General features: G+C 42.2%; 1 protein-coding gene across 1 annotated transcript in view; it reads right to left on the reverse strand.

Annotated features, from left to right (window-relative positions):
- Window positions 1-7,261: 7,261 nt before the first annotated feature.
- Window positions 7,262-20,909, reverse strand: part of slc22a13b (solute carrier family 22 member 13b) — a 34,565-nt gene continuing 20,917 nt past the window's right edge. Inside the window, exons 4-10 of the mRNA XM_060824051.1 lie at window positions 18,824-18,992; window positions 17,701-17,821; window positions 14,297-14,391; window positions 13,990-14,201; window positions 12,529-12,637; window positions 10,033-10,242; window positions 7,262-7,349 (exon numbers count right to left, since the gene is read on the reverse strand). Coding sequence (XP_060680034.1) covers window positions 7,262-7,349; window positions 10,033-10,242; window positions 12,529-12,637; window positions 13,990-14,201; window positions 14,297-14,391; window positions 17,701-17,821; window positions 18,824-18,992 — 1,004 coding nt within the window. The remainder of the gene's footprint in view (window positions 7,350-10,032; window positions 10,243-12,528; window positions 12,638-13,989; window positions 14,202-14,296; window positions 14,392-17,700; window positions 17,822-18,823; window positions 18,993-20,909) is intronic.

A 20,909-nucleotide genomic window follows, 5' to 3' on the forward strand; every position in this document is an offset into this window, starting at 1 on the left:
AGGTCATGCCTCACAAACCATATCGCATTATTTGAGAAGGTAATTAAATAGGTGGATGAGGATAAAGCAGTTGATGGGGTGTACAGCATATGAATTTCAGTAAAACACTTGATAAGATTCCCCATTGCACAAAATACGGAGACATGGGATTGCTGGTGATTTAGCGGTTTGGATCAGAAATTGGCTAGCTGAAAGAAGACAGAGGGTGGTGGTTGGAAATATTCATCCTGGAGTTCAGTTACTAGTGGTGTACCGCAAGGATCTGTTTTGAGTCTACTGTTGTTTGTCATTTTTATAAATGATGGGGATAAGCGCATAGAAGGATGGGTTAGTACATTTGTGGATGACACTGAGGTTGATAGAGTTGCGGATAGTGCCATAGGTTACAGAGGGACATAGATAAGCTGCAGAGCTGGGCTGTGAGGTGGCAAATGGAATTTGAGGCGGAAAAGTGTGAGGTTATTCACTTTGGAAGGAGTAACAGGAGTGTACTGGGCAAATGGTAAGATTCTTGGTATTGTAGATGAGAAGAGAGATCTCAGTGTCTATGTACATAGATCCTTGAAAGTTGCCACCAGTTTGATAGGGTTGTGAAGAAGGCATACGGTGTGTTAGCTTTTATTGGTAGAGGGATTGAGTTTCGAAACAATGAGGTCATGCTGCAGCTGTACAAAACGCTGGGGCAGTCACATTTGGAGTATTGCATACAATTCTGGTCATCACATTATAGGAAGAATGTGGAAACTTTGGAAAGGGTTCAGAGGCGATTTACTAGGATTTTGCCTGGTATGGAGGGAAGGTCTTACAAGCAAAGGCTGAGGGACTTGAGGCTGTTTTCGTTAGAGAGAAGAAGGTTGAGAGGTGACATAATTGAGACATATAAGATAATCAGAGGGTTCGATGGGGTGGACAGCGAGAGCCTTTTTCCTCGGATGGTGATGGCTAACACGAGGGGACATAGCTTTAAATTGAGGGGTGATAGATATAGGACAGATGTCAGAGGCAGGTTCTTTACTCAGAGAGTAATAGGGGCATGGAGCACACTGCCTGCATCAGTAGTAGACTTGCCAAATTTAAGGGCATTTAAATGATCTTTGGATAGACATATGGGTGAGAATGGAATAGTGTAGGTTAGATGGGCTTCGGATTGGTTTCGCAGGTCAGCGCAACATTGAGGGCTGAAGGGCCTGTACTGTGCTTTAATGTTGTATGTTCTATGACTCATATAAAATCCTGACAGGACTGAGTGCAGGAAGAATACTCCTGATGAATGGGGAGTCCCAAACCAGGATTCACAGGCTAAGGATACAGAGGTAGGCCATTTAAGACTGAGATGAACAGAAACTTGAGAGGGTGGTGAGCCTGTGGAATTTCCTGCCTCAGAAAGTGGTGGAGGTTAATACATTGAATGTTTTCAATCAGGAGATGGATATCGCTCTTGGGACTAAAGTAATCAAAGAGTATGAGGTGCAAATGGAAACATGGTGCTGAGTTAGATGATCAGCCATGATCATATTGAATAGCAGAGCAGACTTGTCGGGCCAAATGGCCTACACCTGCTCCTAGTCTCTGCGTTTCTACGTCACTGTGGTCCAGATCCCTTGGAAATTTAATAGTTGGTACCAGGACTGGAATCCAGAAGCAGAGATTTGATTGACTTTAAATTAGAAGATAAGCAGTTTTATATTATAATTAAAAACAATGGAATAGTCCTTAAGTGAAACCAGAAACTACATTTTATAGGAAACAATTGACAGAGTGTTTGATGGCAAAAGCTGGGGCAGCTGGGGCAAAACTATTGTAGAGGGGTTGATAGATGAATCTGATAGAGATTACAAAGCTATCTTTGTTCGACTTTCTAAGGAGGTTCAGAAGGGCAAGATTAAATTAAAACAGTCCACAATAAACTGACCTACGTCACCCCCATGTGTGCCTTACAGCTGAATAAAAATTACAAGGAGATGAAGGAACAAATTACAGAGTTACATAGGAAAGGTGACAGGCTACATATCCAGTTAAGATGGGAGATAGATGTGATGAGTATGTGTTCACTGGTGTCTCAGAAGGTATTTTGAATGGACAATTCGATTCCCACATTTGGTGCAGGGGAATGGCCTCTCTGCAGTATAAATACATTGGTTTCTCAACATGTTAGGTCTGTGTTTAAAGTTTTTCTCACAGTGTGAACATTTGAACAATCTCTCATCAGCATTAACCACTTAGTGTGCCCGAAAATTGGATAACAGAGAATGCCTTGCCACACTCAGAGCAGGGCAATGGCCTGCTATTAAAAAGAACTGGAAATATTGGAATAAAACTTCGGTGCATTCAGAGAATGACAGGTTGAAGGGTGCTCTGCAAAGATTCAAAGGTTTCTCTGAAAATGTTAATTGACAATAAAGTGTTGCCTTCTCTGACAGCTCCTGCATTAACAAGGAGTCAGAAAACTCCAGACATCAATTTTACCAACAATGTGCAGTGGTGATGGCTGCAATCTGCCCTGGTGAGACAAGAGACCTTGATGGATGGTGAGAATGTGAGAGTTGTGAGGGCTGTTTCCCTGGTGATTTTAATCTTTATTAGGACAGCACCGTTGAAAGACCCCTCTGTGCTATTCTCCTACACCAGTGAAGCAAAGCCAGTCGTGTAGTTACACAAGTCGTGGCAACTACTGAGACAGAGGTGCAGGGATTAAAAAGAAGGTCACCACCACAGCTACTTGTTTTGAGAAATTTGACAGTCGCTAAAGCCCAGCATTTTAATTACATGATTTTCCTAGTTGTTAATGCACTTGACTTCAAGGTGCTTTTATCCCTTTGTCTACCATTAAACTTTAATTCCTCAAACTAAAACTTACACTGAAATGCATGGAACATCAACTAGGTTTTTACTGTAGATTGAATATGGACACCAGCCACAGAGCTAAATGTGAAGGAGTCACAAACAAATACCATTCCCTTTCTGATAAAAGATGATAACACAAGAGCTGATGTACATTTTAAATGTTAAGTCAAGGTTGAGAATACATTTTAGCCAAGTCAGCTAACAGTGTGTGAACATCTTGATGTTAATACAGTAAATATGTAATGTTAATAACCTCTTTGCACCCAAGGAATTTTTATAAGCTCTTCCACCAATGAGAAGACCCATCCGGAGATTTATTAATCTCCTCGGTCAATTTTCAAGCAAGTTTCCTGAGTCAAATGTGGTTTTCAAAACATTTTGTATATAAAAACAGCTTTGAAATGAAATACAAGTTGCTTGTAAAGTATAGTGGGTTAACTAACTGGCAAAATAAAACGACCAGGCCAATAAATTCACTTCATTAGCATAATTTAGCATCTCCTAAACCAAAAGGTTAACCCTCTCCCTCCTCTTCATGTCCAGACAGACCATCAATACCACACCAAAGAGAATGAGGGCACAGGGTAACATGGAAAGTTACTGAAGACAATTTTCACAGCAGAGAGCCCAGGAGAAAGATAAGGAGCTGGATTTAATGCTCTCTCTACAATGAGTTTAAAACTGGGGGGCAGGAAGAAGGCAAGTTAAATCTAGCGAGGAGCCTACTCCGCTACCCCTGGTGCCATTACTATAATGCCAGCAGTGCGGGTGTGATACAAATACCTGATTAATCTGGCAGCAGAGAGGATCATGCCAACCTCCAATTCAACAGGTTTCCCCCAAGTAGCCAACAGTTGACAGAGGTGTTAGTTACTCCCAAAATACACCACCTGGGTGTTCATCAAGACTATTGACCTGACTTCGTACCTGCCATTACCCCAGCAACCCCCTCCCCCAGGCTGCCATACTCTCCCCCTCCTCCATGGCCTGTCAGCCAATGCCAACTTATCCAATGCCACCCACCTCTGTGCTAAAATGCCAGAGAGCTATCAGCTCTGGCTGTCTGGCAGCTCACTGAGGGATGACTACCTGCTCCAGAAGGGCAGAAGTCAATTAATAGCCAATTGCTTGCACACAACTGCACTCACCTGGCTCCCTGGTTACCAACACAACCTGCACAACATAGGCCACAACTTGGATAGGAGCATTCAGTAGCTGGGATTCTTAGAGGCTAGCTCTAGACCACAGGAGATTCAATGTCAGAAGTCACACGACACCAGGTTAGAGTCTAACAGGTTTATTTGAAATCGCAAGCTTTCAGAGCGCTGCTTCTTTTTCAGGAGGAGATTCAGCTACATCTGCAGGGGAAGACCTCCTGGATGTACAAAGCATTTGGAGAAGACAAATTAAATCCTTTCACCGTATTTTATTGTATTTTTACTGTAAAGTATACATGACAATAAAATCAAAATCAAACAACCATAATTGCCCTTCTGCTAAGTTGCTTACCAGGGTATTGCACAGGGCAATTAGGAGTCAATCATATTGGGGAAAGTTTAGAGCCACATATGAAGACAGCGAAGATGTCCAGTGAAGCAAGTGGAGAAGCCACAGTGCTGTAAACACTCCCCCTAAGTTTAAGTTCAGCCTAGAGTCACTACCTCGCTCTCACTTACACAGCCACCTCAATGAGCTGCCCATCTACACTGCTCAATGGCCAGTGCTATATTATCATCCTTAGACCATGCTCCTTGCCTAAGCTCCTGTACTTGACTTTGACTCCTGACTCATAGCCTATGTTCCAACTCCCAACCCACATCCCTGCTCAGGATTATCACAAAACCCCTTCTCAAATCTGTGCCTTCTTATTGTCTAAAACAATTTTATGATTAGCCTATTTAACTGAAGGTGGTAAGAGTTGGGGAAGACCTTGGTTATTTCAGGTCAGCTTCCCTCAGATCAAAACTTTCTCTGAGATCAGGATTTACAAAGAATCTTCATTTAGCCATGTAGGATCGCACTGTACATTTTTTTGGCTAAGTAGCAGTTTTATTGAGTTTCAGAGAGTTTGTCTCCATTCGGTCTAGTGCACTCGCTTGCTGCAGCTTACCAAACACCCTCCTTAGCTACCTAACACCTGTCTCTCACCTGATTCTAGCCTCATTCTACCACTGGACACATCCAGAACCACAATCCGGCCACTGTTAGGGCATCCTTGAATGGTCCAGCAATGCTTGCACTGGCACCACTTCTAAAAGGTCACTGTGCACCCAGGAAAGCATTGCTCTTCTGGAGCACCACATACAGTTTCTGACATTTGCCCCAGACACGGAAGCGGGGGCTGGGGGGGTTGATGCCCTGCTTAATGGGTAGGGATCTGGCGTTTCAGTTGGGCAGGTTGGTGCAGAGGTGGGACATCCTCTTCTCCCAGAACTGGCAGTGAAGGCTGTGGCACCAGACCATGTCAACCTGCTGTGACCTTGTCACCTGGATGCTGTCTCAGTCACCTGGGAGAAATGCAGATCACTGTTGGAAGATCAGAGTCCTTCTCCACTTTGTCAGCATAAGTGCCACCACTTTCTTCCCAAAACCTCACACTCACTTCTCTCTCTGAAATTGCACCAAACTCCTACCTTCCATTCCTCTCATCATTGCCTCCAACATCTTCTCTCACTTGCTGTCACCTAACCCAATAACACTAATCCTGCTTGCTCTATGTGCCATAGAGTCATTGAGATCTATAGACCTTCAGTCCAACACACCCTTGTCAATTCAAAACAACCACCTGACTATTCTAATTCCATTTTCCAACACTTGTCCCATAACTTGATGTGCCTGGGCATCACAAGTGCATGTCCAAATACTCCTTAAATGTCACGTGGGTTTTTTCCTCGCCCTTACAGGCAGTGAGTTCCATATGCCCACCAACCTCTGAGTGAGAAGGTTATTCCTCACATCTGTGGATGGCACAGTGGCTAGCACTGCTGCTTCCCTGCACCAGGGACCCAGGTTGATTGCAGCCTTGGGTGACTATCTGCATGGAGTTTGTATGTTCTTCCTATGTCTGTGTGGGTTTCTCATTACCTCCCACAGTCCAAAGATGTGCAGGTTAGCTGGATTAGCCATGGTAATTTGCTCATAGTGTCCAGGGAGGTGCAGGTTAAGTGGATTAGTGGGTGAGATGTTCTTTGGTGAGTTGGTGCAGACATGAGGGCTGATTGGCCTCTTTCTAAACTGTAGGATTCTATGATCTCTTCTCAACTTTCTTGCCCCTTAATTCTATTCTACATCTTCAGTCATTGATTCCTCCATCAAGAAGAAAAGCTGACAATCAAGACGAGTTTGCTGACTTCGTGTCTGCTGAACAGCACTGTGACATCATGAACATGGTATCTCTGGCTGAGGCCAAAGTGCAAAGTGTCAAGGCAAAGCGAGGATGCTGTGGTTCAAAGTCAATGAACCAAAGAAAATACATCCCTCAGCTTGCTGCAGCTTTACAATGATGTTTTTCCTTGCACCCTGCAGTGCAGCGTTGAAGTGCCAAAGTGTACTCTAAATAGACCAGAGATATGTCATGAGGGTTCTCAGAGGTTGGCAAATATCAGATGTCAATGGTGTGTGTGTCAAGGATTTTCTGTTTCTACTTTACACATAGCAGGTGGCTGTACAGGAAGCTGCATATTAATAAGGTGAGATGTACATTAAATAAGTTTATTAACAGAAAACAATCTATTTCTCTGAACTCTGGGCTCAGAGTGCTGCTTCTGCGATTGGTGTCCCTATGTTATGTTGCTGATATCTTCAAAATGCTTATTTTTACATGTTTTCTCTTGAAAGTTCCAAATGTTTGACTCCTGCCCAGGAGTCTTGTGACTTGAAGATCTCCTATCCAACATCGTATGGACAAAATACGTCTGCTTCATTGTCCTCATTTCTGTCTTTAATTTAGTAGCCTTAATAACTGTGAGAGTCAAATAGACTTTTAACAGCTCTTATCAGATTCCTGCTTAATAAGCAGTGCTGACTCTGCCTTGCTACTTGTTCCTGAGAAATTGGCCACTTTTCCCATCAACCCTGTAGATACTCAAGTGTTCTGGAATTAAGATGCAGCCATACAGCTACAAGACTGATGGACTCCAATCACTGGCATTGATATACACCAGTGGGCATTTTCAGTCACATACAATGACATTTTCCTATAATTAACTGTGTCTGTCAATTATGGTTTTTCTTGAGCTGAATTTACTAAAACACAATGAATCAATCTTTTTCTTAAAATCAAGCTCATAGCAATATTGTTCTGTGACACAGTTAATATACTGATGTTTATTGAAAATGAATATAATCCATTATGCAGAATAGAGCTGAAGATTTGTAGCTGTGTGGCTCAGAATTTCTGTTGTGATGATTTTTTGCTTTATAATCGGGTGCTCTCAATAAAGTTTCTGTTTTCTCCTGTAGTCTGATGGTGTCCATTTTCTAAGTCATTCTTTCTATTCACTTTCCTAGGAGAGAGGGAAAGAGGTATTATATTACAATTTATAGTCTAAAACATAGGGTTGGCATTGAGATATTGCCCATCATGGAAAAATCTAGAACTATGGAGTTTGAGGTCTCCCATTTAAGACAAAGACGAGGCAGAATTTATTTTCTCAGAAGGGCATTAATCTTTGGAATGCCTTTCCGCAGAGAGAGGTTGAGGCTACATTATTGACTATTCCTCTCCTCATAAGACAGGTCATTGTCTCATTGTTTGTGCCATCATTAAAGTTAGGTTAGAAAATCAGCTTGGAAAAGTCCATCCCTTCAGTGTGGGGAGATTTCAAAACACAGCAGGAAAATACAGGAGAGGTGCTTGGATGTTGGTCGTTGGATTCCTCTTTGGGGGTTTAGTGGTGGACATTTCACAATATGTAGAAAGACAATAAGTATGGAATTGATAGACGCTGATGTTAGAAATGAAAGTTAAAAATCACACAACACCAGGTTATAGTCTAACAGGTTTAATGAGAAGCACTAGCTTTCGGAGCGCTGCTCCTTCATCAGTTGGTTGTGGAGTACAATCTTGAACTTACAATTGTGTACTCCACAACTACCTGATGAAGGAGCAGCGCTCCAAAAGTTAGTGCTTCCAATTAAACCTGTTGGACTATTCCCTGGTGTTGTGTGATTTTTAACTTTATACACCCCAGTCCAACACCGGCATCTTCAAATCATTAGAAATGAAATGTGTTCCTTTCCCCAACACTGACAGCCCTCTCCCTCTAAACAAGCTAAAAACTTGGGCCTGGAGGTTGCATTTGGTCACACTCTTTTGGTGCAAATCAAGACTATAGAAACATGAAAACAGAAACAGAAATTGCTGGAGGAGCTCAGCAGGTCTAACAGCATCTGTGGAGAGAAAGGAAGTTAACACTTCGAGTTCAGTGACCTTGCCTTGTCCTAAAGAAGAGTCACGGAACTCAAAATGTGAATTCTGCTTTCTCTCCAGAGAAGCTGCCAGACTGAACAGGTCATCAATTTCTCTAACACCATCCAACCTGATTTTAAATTCAGGTGGGCCATCTCGGACACCTCCCTCCCCTTACTGGACCTCTCTGTCTCCATCTGAGGTGACTGACTCAAAATGGATGACTATTTCAAGCCTACTGACTCCCACAGCTCCCTGGACTACACCTCCTCACAACCCTCCCCTCCTGTAAAACACAGAATCTCATACTTCCAGTTCCTCTGTTTCCGCCAAACTGCTCCCCGGAGGAGCAATTCCATTCTAGGACATACGAGATGGCCTCCTTTTACAAGGACCTCAATTTCTCCACCCATGTGAACAACAATGCCCTCCAATGCATCTCTTCCACCTCCTCCCTTAAACCTCATTCTTCCAACTGCAACAAGGATAGAACGCATCCCCCAACCCCGGTCCTCACCTTCCACAATACTAACCTTCAGATTCAGTACACTATCCTCCGCCATTTCTGCCACCTACATTCAGACCCCACAACCACAGATATATTTCCCTCTCCACCCTATCTGCATTCCACAGAGGCTATTCCCTCATGACTCCCTTGTTAGGTCCACACCCTCCACCAACCCACCCTCCACTCCTGGCACTTTCCCTTGCCACCGCACATGATGTAAAACCTGCCACCTCCTTCTCACCTCCATCCAAGGCCCCAAAGGATCATTCCATATCAAACAGGGATTTTCCCACATCCATCCACCTCATCTATTATGTCCGTTGCTCTAAATGTGACAGGACGCTAACTTGTGGTATATTTCAGGGAACACCTCTGGGACACATGCACCAAACAACCCCACTGCCCTGTGGCTGACCACTTCAACTCCTCTTTCCACTCCCCCAGGGACATACATGTCCTCCACCACCAAATCCTAGCCACCTGACGACTGGGGGAAGAACGCCTCGTCTTCTGCCTTGGGACCCTCCAACCACATGACATCGACATCAACCTTATTAGTTTCCAAATCTGTTCTCTCCCTACCTCACACCAAATCCAACTCTCCAACTTGGCACTGTCTTCTTCATCTGTCCTACCTGACAATCTTCCTTCCCACCAATCTGATCCATGACCCCCACTGACCTATCACAATCACCTGCATCTACGTATCACCTTCACAGCTATCTACTCCCCCAATTCTACCACCAGCTTCCTATTTATCTCACAGCCTCCTCCACCTCCCCACACAGCCCCCCACTTTTCTTATGAAGAGTGCGGCTCAAAACGTTGACTCCTTGGATGCTGCCTGACCTATTGTGCTTTTCCAGTGTCACACTTTTCCACTCTAACTCTCTAGTATCTGCAGTCCTCATTTTCTCTCATGCTGCCAGACCTGCTGATTTCCTCCAGCAATTTCCATTTTTTTGTTTCAAATCTTCAAAGTCTGCAGTTCTTCATTTTATCTTAGAGAACCATCACTTTAGAAACTGGCAGTGCAGATTAAATTGGCCGCAGACTCAGCATGAAGTAATCGCCTGATCAATATTTTGGTAATGCTGCTAATTTACAGACCTTTCAATCAACTCTAAAAATTAAATCAATTCATTGGTCCTCAAGGCCAAGCACTAATTAGAACATGTCAAAAACTTTTGAATTTTTTATTGTACTAAGAAATTGACTCCCACACAAAAATAATTTGATAATAGTAGGGCTAAAATAAACATGCACTAACCATTTAGTTTTTCCAACTTGACTGGTTTGATCTGGTAGCTCTTTGTTGGCAGTCTCAGGTAGCAGGGTAGTCAGGGCTGTAGCAACTATTAGTGTAGAGCCAAAGAAGGCCATAGGGAGAGCTGGATAGTCATGTTGGAGAAGTACAAACAGGGGGACAAAAATGCCAGCTGTCCGAGCTGACATGGACACCAAACCAAGGCCACTCTGTCTGTGTCACAAACACAAAAATACTTGCTGGCATTACAGTCAACTTGCAGTACATATTCTGAATTTACAGCAATCAACTATCCATTAATCATAAACATTTGCTATCAACATAGGTATAAATTATTACATTACAAATAAAAACAGAAAAGTTAGAAATATGCAACAAGATAGAGAAAGGAGTTAACAGATGGAATTCTATCAAGGGCAGACATTCCTGATGACACAACTGCAATTGTATCCAACTTCTGCTCTCACTTTTTGCCATTTCCCATAAGATTATCAGAAACATTTAAAGCACTGGTGGTGTGCAGAGGAAACACATGCTCAAGGGAAATACAGCTAGGTTAAATCTGTTAAAAAAATAATAAAGAAAGCTGGACAGTGTCAGCAGACCTGGCAGCATCTGAGGGCAGAGAAAGAGGGTGAACATTTTGAGTTGAATGATTCTTCTTTAGACTGACTCTTCTTCATTTCTGAAGAAGAATCTTTGGACTTCAAATGTTAACACTATTTCTGTCTATTCAGCACCCAAAGTGTTTTGCTTTTAATTAAGTCTGCTGCATTGAGTTTAAGTTAAAAAGCTAATATTGGTTAGAATCACTTGGTCAGCAGACTAATTTGTAAGTTTTGCTTTTTTTTGTTAAACTTTGGAATTATGCTTTTGATCTTTCAGTTTAGTCCAAGAGTTCTCCATATTTTTTTCTTACCTTTGGCTCTTGCACATGTTGTATTCTTAAAATTGACAATTATCTATCAAGTCAATTTCCAAAAACTATCTGGTTTGTGAGCAAAGATTTCAGAGCAGGTTGTTGGATATCTATTGGCCTGAAGCCTTCTCCGTGAGATAGAAGCTCTCAATAAAAGATTTTTAGCTTTGTTGTTAGATAGCATCAACTAGGTGGGAAAACATTGAGTTGACAAAACGTGATGGAGGTATGTGCATCGCTGAGTGCTCACTTCACTTCTTCCACTTGTGTTCTGTGGACTTATGTATTTTGGGCACTCACCCACTAAGTTTCCATTAAAAAGTTTAGAAATTACAGTTTTACTGTTCTATGCTACAGGGGACATCACATGTTAATACTGATATGTCTATCATCCATTCTGGTGGGAACTGAATTTACTCAAAGCTGACCTTCTTTGTCCATATAGTGCTGATTGTGTTCCTTTTCTCAACAGCTCTCTAACTTTACTCAAGCCTGGCCATTCTCTTTGACTACTAATGGGAAATGTTAACACTTGACCAAAACCAATGAACTGTGAGTTTAAATTGGATGATTCTATTTGCCACTCTGTTCCTGCTGATTGCTATATTAAGCTGGCAAATCTAAATGGGAATTACATTGGTCAATACCAATCAGGGATGTTTGACATACTTATTATGAAGCTAGAAATGTAACAGTATAAGGATAGGGAAGAAGCAGAGTGTTTAGGCCTCTGTGATCTGTGTTCCCACCTTCCTATCTGCAAAGTCTTCTCTATTGTCTTCTTTTTCTCCTTGACTGTGGGACAGAAGTTTGATTTGCCAGCAACCAGTTTTCTGTCTCTTTATGCCTGCTATTGACATGGATATTACTGGCAAAATTGGCTTTCACGCCCATCATTGAATGCGATTGAACAAAGGCTGCTTGGCCAACTTACAGACAGAAAAATTGCAGATAGTTGAATCCAAGGTAGACAAGCAGGAGGCTGGAAGAACACAGCAAACCTGAAGAAGGGTCACGCCCGAAACATTGACTTCTCCACCTCCTGATGCTGCCTGGCTTCCTTTGTTCCTCCAGCCTCCTGCTTGTCCAACTTGGCCAATTTAGAGACTGCTCACCCACTATCATCCATGATTAGAGCCAAACATAATGCAGAGCACTCTAAGTGAAGGAAAATGGACTTCCTTCCTTTGCTGAATATATTAATTTTTTAAGGCTGATTTGTCACTACTGCTTCCAGCAATTTCTATTTCCAGTTTTTAAACTGAATTTAAATGTAGGTTGCCATTGTGAGACATGAACACCCTCATCTTTACTAATAGGAATGGATGACTGATCCAGCAACATATTCACCCTTATGTTAAACCATAAACACTGTGTTAAAGTGGTGACATTACTGGGTCAAAGTAGAGAGAGTTGCATTCTGCATTTAATATACGCTACACCTGACCTGAGAACATGTGGCGTGCAACATTGAGTGCACAAAATAGATAAAGGAATCCACTCCGCCGTGAATAAACCCCATCAAAACTGATACATTTCCCACTTCTTCATTGCAGGATACCTTTCATAATTGATCATACCTGATCACAGTTGGGAATAATTCAGCAGAATAAATGTAGGCAGTGGAGAAGGAGCAGGAGATTCCCAGTTTTGCAATGACAGCAAGTACAGTGACTTCTAATGGCGTACCTGAAACACAAAGAACAACAACCATAAAAGGGCCATTTCCTGATTTCTGCTCCTTTGAGACCTTTGCCATGCAAGGGACTATATACTCATCAGAACATCTCCTGCACAAGGTTTATGCTGAGTGTTTGTCCAGATTTTCTATCTGTGGCCTTGTTGGGTGATCTTCCAGCCTGGGCTCAATGTCGAAAAGTTATGTATATTCGTCTATCATCATATGAAATACAAGCCAACAGCTGATGCAGAGATCTGGATTAAGAATGATGGGCATTGCCTTAAGTGAACATTAACTCCCCTGGAATTCATTGTGTTCTGTCACACTCACCTATACATTCTGAACTCTCCTATTGCTGTTCTATTTTCTCTGGTCCCTGGTTTCCAGCTCCCTCTGTCAGATTCTCAGAAATCCAACCTCACTCCTGTCTGTATGGTTTTAACTGACCTCACCAACCAGGAGTGGTACGATGAGGCAAAGGGGAGATGCCAGTACAATGTGGGGAACCTGGAAGTCAGGGCTACTTTTAATGAAGTGATAGTCTTGGCAGCTAGCCCAGAGGAACTGAGAGGACCGGGTGGGTCCACATGCTGACTGGGTGTGACAGTCATGTGGAAGATCGTTGATTCCAGAGGCAGAGCATATCATGAAAGTGACTAGCCTACTCCTGACGGAGTGTCTTCTGATCTGGGGTTCAGAGACAGGGTGGGGTTTTCAGGCTGCTGTAAGGATCTGATTCCTTCATTGGATGGAGGGGAATTTGGGCGATGGGTGTAATTAGATAAGATCGGAGAACACAGACAAAGATTCAAGGTCTTTTTTTGTGGAAGACAGAGGTTGCCGGGAAGGAGGTCAGAAGTTGTTGGGGGGCAAGGGTTATTCTCAGATGGAGGCACAGTCTACTTTCTGGTGTTCTTTGCAGATAATTCCTATCCTTGGCTGAGCTATTGAGCTATGTATTGAGGAATGACAAGACTTTAAAGAAATTTCCCCATCTCCCATCAATCCCAAAAACCTACCTCGTACCAAACCCACCTGAAGTTATCCCCTATAACCTTTTGTTTTCAAAGCTCTTTCAATTGGAAAATCAAACTATGATTGAATTTTATCAATATTATCAACCATGATAATATTGAATGGGGGAGAAGGCTTGACAGACTGAATGGCCAACTCCTGCTCCTATTTCCTTTGTTACTATATTTCTAATGTCTTTTAGGGATAGAAGTTTGTCATCTGTAATCTAATGCAATAACTGCTGGCCTAGCTGGTGACACCCACATCACATGAAAGAATAGAACAACAACACCATTTTGAAAAGAGAGTTTAGGATTGCCACGTCAGCTCTGTCACCCATTCCTACCTTCTGGAAAAAATAATGTAAAGAGGCACGAGATTCCGCTGAGCAACAGGAAACCTCCCTGACATTTTTTCCGACCAAATATGTTCAACAGCCAAATGCAAGAGAAACGCATAAGGTCCACCAGACCAAAGATGAGTTGTGTTAAGTAAATGTTCACGCCAAAGCTCCCAACATTAAAGGCCAATCCATAATACACAAAGCTGTTTATGAGCCTGTTGGCAAAGGTAATGAATAGAGAATTATATACAAATCAGTGCAACACAGCATTGCAAATTCATTTGCTTATTGAGGAAAAATTCAATATTACCAGATGCTAACTAAAGTCAATGTAATTCTCCTCAGCTTTGATGTCTTGAAAAGATCCAAAATGGTGGCTTTCTGGACTTCTTTCTCAGTCACAAGCTTGAAAATAAATGTGGTTACATTAGACATCCAGTATCAGTAAAGTCAAAACAGCTGACTCATGACCATTCATGATTATGGTTGAACAAATATATTTAAGTTTCTCCAAGTTAGAAACATTGGACAATACTGTACTTACTTAGTTCCCCGCAGCTGACTTGTCATCTTCTATCCATGTAGCACACTATTTCCCAGTTTATCAGACAATGCCAATTGCCAGATGATGTAGACAGATACACCATGTAGGGAGTTCTTGGCTCTTCCATCCCCAATTTCCAACCTCCTTACATAGGAACAATTTACCTTCACTCAACATGGCCCTGTCATCTCATCCTCAGTACATAGTACAGCTGAGGACAGGAACTTTCAGTAAAGAAAAATGCACCCATCTTACGCAGCGGGAAATCTTCACCTGAACCAATGCAGTACTGTTAAGGCAAAGATGTTTAGACCTAACATCCAATCTACATCCCTCTTTCAGAATCTGGCATTGTTGGAGATTGCAGTCCAGCATAATTAAGTGCCTCAGTAAACATAGGAACACAGGAACATAGGAGCACGTGTAGGCCATTTATCCCATCAAGCCTGCCCTACTATTCAATATGATTATGGCTGATCATCCACTTCAATGCCCTTTCCCAACAATATTTCAATTTCCTTTTACATTATAGGTAGTTTTGAAACCTATCAGTCTCTATATATACTCAAAGGCTGAGCTTCCACTGCCCTCTGGTAGAGAATTCCAAAGATTCATAGCCCTCCAAGTAAAAATATCCCTTCATCTTGTTCCTAACTGGCTTCCTCCTTGCTTTTCTTGCTTTTAAAATGTGTCCCCTCATTCTATACTCCAAAAGTGGGGGCATCTTACCTGCACCTATTCTGTCATACCTTTGAGTCTTCTCTAGGTTTCAATGGAATCACGTCTCATTCTTCTGAATTCTAGAGAATATAGACCCAGTTTGCCCAATCTCTCTTCATAGCACAGTCCCACCCTCCCAGGAACCAGTTTGGCAAATCCTGGTTGCACTCCTTCTATGGCAATAATATCTTTCCTGAGATAAGGAGTCCAAAACTACACACAGGAGTCCAGGTATGATCTGACCAAACCCCTATACAATTGAAGCAAGACTTCATTATTCCTTGTAATAAATGCTGACATACCATTAACCTTCCTAATTCCTAATGCATGTTAACCTTCAGTGACTTATCAACAAGGACACTAAGGTCCCTGTGCACATCTACACTTACTAATCTCTTACCATTTAAGAAATACTCTGCACTTCTGTTCCTCTAAGCAAAGTGTATAATTTCACATTGTTACCACTTTATATTCCATCTGCCATGTTCTTGCCCATTCAGTAAGTCACTCCAAATTTTGTTCAAGCCACTTTGCATCTTCCTCACATTACCACCCAGCTGTGAATCATCAGCATACTTGGAAACTTTGAACTTGAACACCAAACGAAAAAGGATCAATGACTTGTTTTTAGTTTGAAGGCATCTTTCATGACCTCAGAATGTCCCAAAGTACTCCACCGGCAATTAGCCATTTCTGAAGTCATTATTGCAATTAGGCAAAGCAGCAGTTAATTAAGGTATAGCAAAGAGATTAATGACTAAATATTCTGTTTTGAGCACTATTAATTGAGGCATAGATTGGAGAATTCCCTTGTTGTTTAGAAATATGGCATCTTTTGTACTGCCTGAAAGAGCAGGGGATGGATTTGTTGAACATTTCTTCTAAAATACAGAATGATAGAACAACAGTTTCTGCATTGCAATGTCTGCCTAGATTGCATGCTTCTGTGTAGAATGGGGCTTGAATGGTCTGGCTCAAGTCAAGAGAGACTGAGTTTTGACACTGGGCATCATGTTCTGCTGTAGAGGGCAAAAGTAGCAACTGGCAGGAACTGGCATATTGCCAGTAGGGTAAATTGAAAGGCTACTGCCCAGTTGAGGATAGCTGCCAGTTCCCCAAGAGCTACTGACTCAATAAGAGGGCTGGCAGCTGCCCAGCCTTGACAGCCCCATGACTAGAGGTTACTTTTGCTAAGGCAACAGCCCCAGTAATAGGAATAGTCCAATGGAGAGCTACCTTCAGAGAACCATGAGGTTTCGGGGAGGAGGTTGCAGGGGCCGGCATGGAGGGGCCAGCAATTGGGGATGAGAAAAGGTGAGAGATGGTGTAAGGTTGTAGAGTCATGGGCATTGGTGTTGCCTTTGATGTGAGAATGGCCCTGACTACATGGGGCCTTTATGATTGATAATGACATTGCCACAAAAGAAGGTACCTATATTCTAACCATAGCAGGCTCAATGCCCCCAATTTCCAGAATAGTCCTTAATTGTGGCACTAATTGATTCAGTTGACTGTTCCCTGGGCATCTCTAATGCTCAGAGGGCTGAATGCCCTACTCTTGCTCCTTTTTTGGGCTATGTACCTACTCATGACAATCTGCCACTAGGAAGACCTTAGGCTTAGATGTCAATCTTCACCTGGCCTTATTGACAGCCCTCTCAACTCCCAGCCTTCCCTCAAAATGGGCCAGGAAGATTCAGCCCAACATTTTAGATTTTTTTTAGATTACTTACAGTGTGGAAACAGGCCCTTCGGCCCAACAAGTCCACACCGACCCGCCAAAGCGCAACCCACCCATACATTTACCCCTTACTTAATACTACGGGCAATTTAGCATGGCCAATTCACCTGACCCGCACATCTTTGGACTGTGGGAGGAAACCGGAGCACCCGGAGGAAACCCACGCAGACACGGGGAGAACGTGCAAACTCCACACAGTCAGTCGCCTGAGTCGGGAAATGAACCCGGGTCTCAGGCGCTGGGAGGCAGCAGTGCTGACCACTGTGCCACCGTGCCGCCCATATTTTGAGCCATGAGTCAAGACTGACACACTTTGAGTTGTAACAGGATTGCGAGGCTTGGGGCCTGCTGTCGGGGTCTCATCCCAAAACCAAATTTATAATTCATATTCTAGTTGAGTACTGAATGATCGTTACATTGTCAGAGGTACTCTCCGTTATGTGAGGCATGAAATATGGTACGGCCTGTTCAGGTGGTTGTTTTCTTCATTCTATTTGAAGTGTAACAGGAGTTTCTAGAATGCTGATTCATCATGTATCCTTTGTGTTTGGTTAGATATTGTGATTCAAGCACTTTGAGTCGTAATAAAATCCCATGCCAATTTATTAACTTGACTATGGCATTAACCTTTTCTTCTCAACAAGCCTGACTGAACATAGTTATTATTACTGAAGTAATTTCTTGAAACATTTCAACTGTGATAAAATACCTTGTCAAACAATGTTTCAGGTATCACCCTTTTATTTATTACTGCTGCATTCATTATATACTTCTTGGCTGCTTCATATTGACCTTTTGTTATAAGCCATCTTGCAGATTCAGGGAGGACCCTGCGGAAAATACAATAATACAAGAGTTTGATGCCATCGTATCCTCAATGATTGCGTAGCCGAGGTGGGACGAGAGGGTGGAATAGGAGGAGGTACTGCAAGGAGGGGGATGTCTCCTGTTTGATTGGTAGCAGCCTGCTTCTTAGGGTCAGGTTGACTATGTGGCTAGGGAACCTGTCGTGGATGAGGCAGGATATAACTGAGTCCTTGGGTGTCTGCACCTTGCTATCAAAATTCCCATGGGGAAGGAGTGAATCATTCGCACGAGGACAGGGGAGTTGAACTTCAATCCTCCTAACAGCCGTCAGTCACATTACCCATGCTAACGTTGCTTTGATGTCAATAGTGGCAGCTGTTGTACACAATGCCAACTATCATTTACCTATTTTAAATACATGCAGTCATCGCTTGGCCACGTTTCTTCCTCGTCTGTCCAAATTGGGAAACAAATGTTCTACGAAACATCTCGATAAACTTTACTAGGTTAAACAGATTATATAAATGCAAGTTTCTTTGGTGTTAAATACAGTGGCAGTGGAAGACACGCTGATAGGCTGAGGGATCTCATGCCTTTAAAAACTTGATTAATTGAAGAAATGGGCCTATTTAGTTCCTGGTTCAGATTTCTTACTGCTTGCACCAAGAGGAGAGTTAATGGCCACTTTGAAGAAAATATCTCTGAACAGAAATCTCCCTCAGATATACTTTCAGAACTCTGCAAGACTTGAAAATGCCTTTACAGTCGGTTATTAGGTAAACAGGCCTTTAAAAAAGCAGGAGAGCAGTACAGCTCTAGCAGCTAAAGGGATAAAAGAGTTCGAGATGATTTGATAGAGCTCTTTAAAATTATGAATGTGTTGGATAGGTTAATGTGGAGAGAATGTTTCCTGTTGTTGGAAAACGAAAAGTAAGATAATTATTAATAAATTCAACAGGGAAATAAGGAGCACTTGACACTGATGACAGAATGGAAATTTACGAAAGTTATGTAAAATACTTCACCATATATAAGGCAGAAAAATAATCATTGGACATGAGATAGTTAGTTGCAGCATTCTCCAGTCACGTATCCCGTAAGCCAGTCCAGCCAGAACGATCTGCCCTAATGAAAAGGCACAGTGCGAGAGGACAATTGTAAGTGTTCGGTGGGATACACCAGACCATTCTGCACCTGCAAATACACAAAATTAGCATGATAGATTTTAAGCCATGCTCCAATGTTATAGTTGCAAATCTCCTTCCATCTCATTATTATTGTTAATCTTACAAGAAACACATACCCAGCAGGTAGAAATAAAGTAATGGAGTTTTCCCATTAAAAATAAACAAGCTTTGTTTGAAGACTGAGATACTCCTCTAAAATAAGACATCTTCCCATTTTAAAGTATTTAAAATGTTTGGGGAATTCATAAAGAAACACATATACACAAAAAAGAGTTGTCTGTTCTGCATCAAGCCTGATGGGCCATTTAATTAGTTTTTAGATATCTGACGTCTTTTTACTTGACTTCACTCTACAGCCCATGATACACAAAAAATATTTATCAGTCTTTAAAGTTTTGAATAACTTAACACATACTCTGTTTTGACAGATGAAGTTCCAGAATACTTACTGTCTTTTTAGCGAAAAATGTTTCCAGATTTCACCCCTAACCTCAAGATTTCATGCAGTGTCATATTTCTGGTTAGCTGTTTCTAATCTACAGTTTAATTTGCTGTTTCACTTCTTCCTTCAGCTCTTTTCACACCAACCCCAATCAGGAGCACTCAAAGACAATCTGTTCATCATTTACCATTGTTGAGTAGTCACTTGTTTAATTTATAGTTACAGTTTTTACACAGAGTATTCATATTTTGCCATTCAGATTATTCATACACATAATTTGTGAATATTCACACATGGAATGTGTGAATATCTGTCAGAGCTGCTGCAGGCAGAACAATCCCATGTACAAATGTTGGCAGAGTCCAACCACGACTTGGATGATGCAATTTCTGACATGGAAATGCACTGAGTGTGTGGAAATCCTCATAGAGTGGTCCATGCGAACATAACACCATTGAGGGGCACATACAAACCTCAATAGTATGATGCTGTATATGAGGCCTAAGAATGAGCCAGCAATACATGCCTCCATTGCCAAGAGCTGAACAACTCCAGCAATCATTGGAGTGCATATGGTACCTGAAAGGAGAGAGGAAGAGCAGGCTGAAGGTGATGGAAGCTCCTCTCAGGGCTTTGATAGCTGAAGGCAGATCCTTGACCTTGTTGGTATTAGCACTGCCTATTGGTCTGATGACTGGGGCAGTCGCGAGACCTGTATAAGAGCCCCCGGTATTCTTGGAGTCAGTAAAGCTCATCGGAGGCTCCAGAGGCCACAGGCTGAGACCATTTCATTACCAGTGCAGCAGTTTGCTGCTTCCATATTGACTCAGGGACAGCTCTGATGGAAGTGACATAAGTGGCTGAGTGAATACATAGACTAGTGTGTCATTGAGTGATAATGATTGTTAAGTGCAGAAACCTTGAATGTTTAATCAGAGTTAAAGGTCTAGAATTTCACAGCATAACCACTCTTGTATTTATTGATGTGCAACAGTTGATAATGACAAGGTGTGGAATCAAATAGATAGATGGTTTGTAAATATAAGGGTGTTTAGCACCTGCAATACCTGAGGCTGTGATATATAGTAATGGCTTGTACAGAGGGACGGTAGGGGTCTCTCATGAAAGGTCAGCACGGCCGTCTTTGGGAAGACTTTCTCAGTTTGGTGGCTCTCTGCATGTCTTTGGTAATTAGTGAGTTCCAAGGAACCCCACCACCACGGCATCATGGGATCTTGGGGTAATCATTGGTCAAGCTTACTGTCAAAACTGACTCATTACTCTCTTCAGGCTGTTAAAACATCCTGTCCTGTTGCCTATCTTTGAAAAATGCCACCAGTGATTGACACTGTGGGATTACCCATTGACTATAAGATAATAAGAAATAGAAACAGGAGCAGGCCATTTGGCCCCTCAAGTCTGCTCCACTATTTATTAGGATCATTGCTAATCCGACATGCCTCATGTCCACCATCCTGTCTT

The sequence above is a fragment of the Hemiscyllium ocellatum genome, chromosome 4 (assembly GCF_020745735.1).
Source record: "Hemiscyllium ocellatum isolate sHemOce1 chromosome 4, sHemOce1.pat.X.cur, whole genome shotgun sequence".
Lineage (NCBI taxonomy): Eukaryota > Metazoa > Chordata > Chondrichthyes > Orectolobiformes > Hemiscylliidae > Hemiscyllium > Hemiscyllium ocellatum.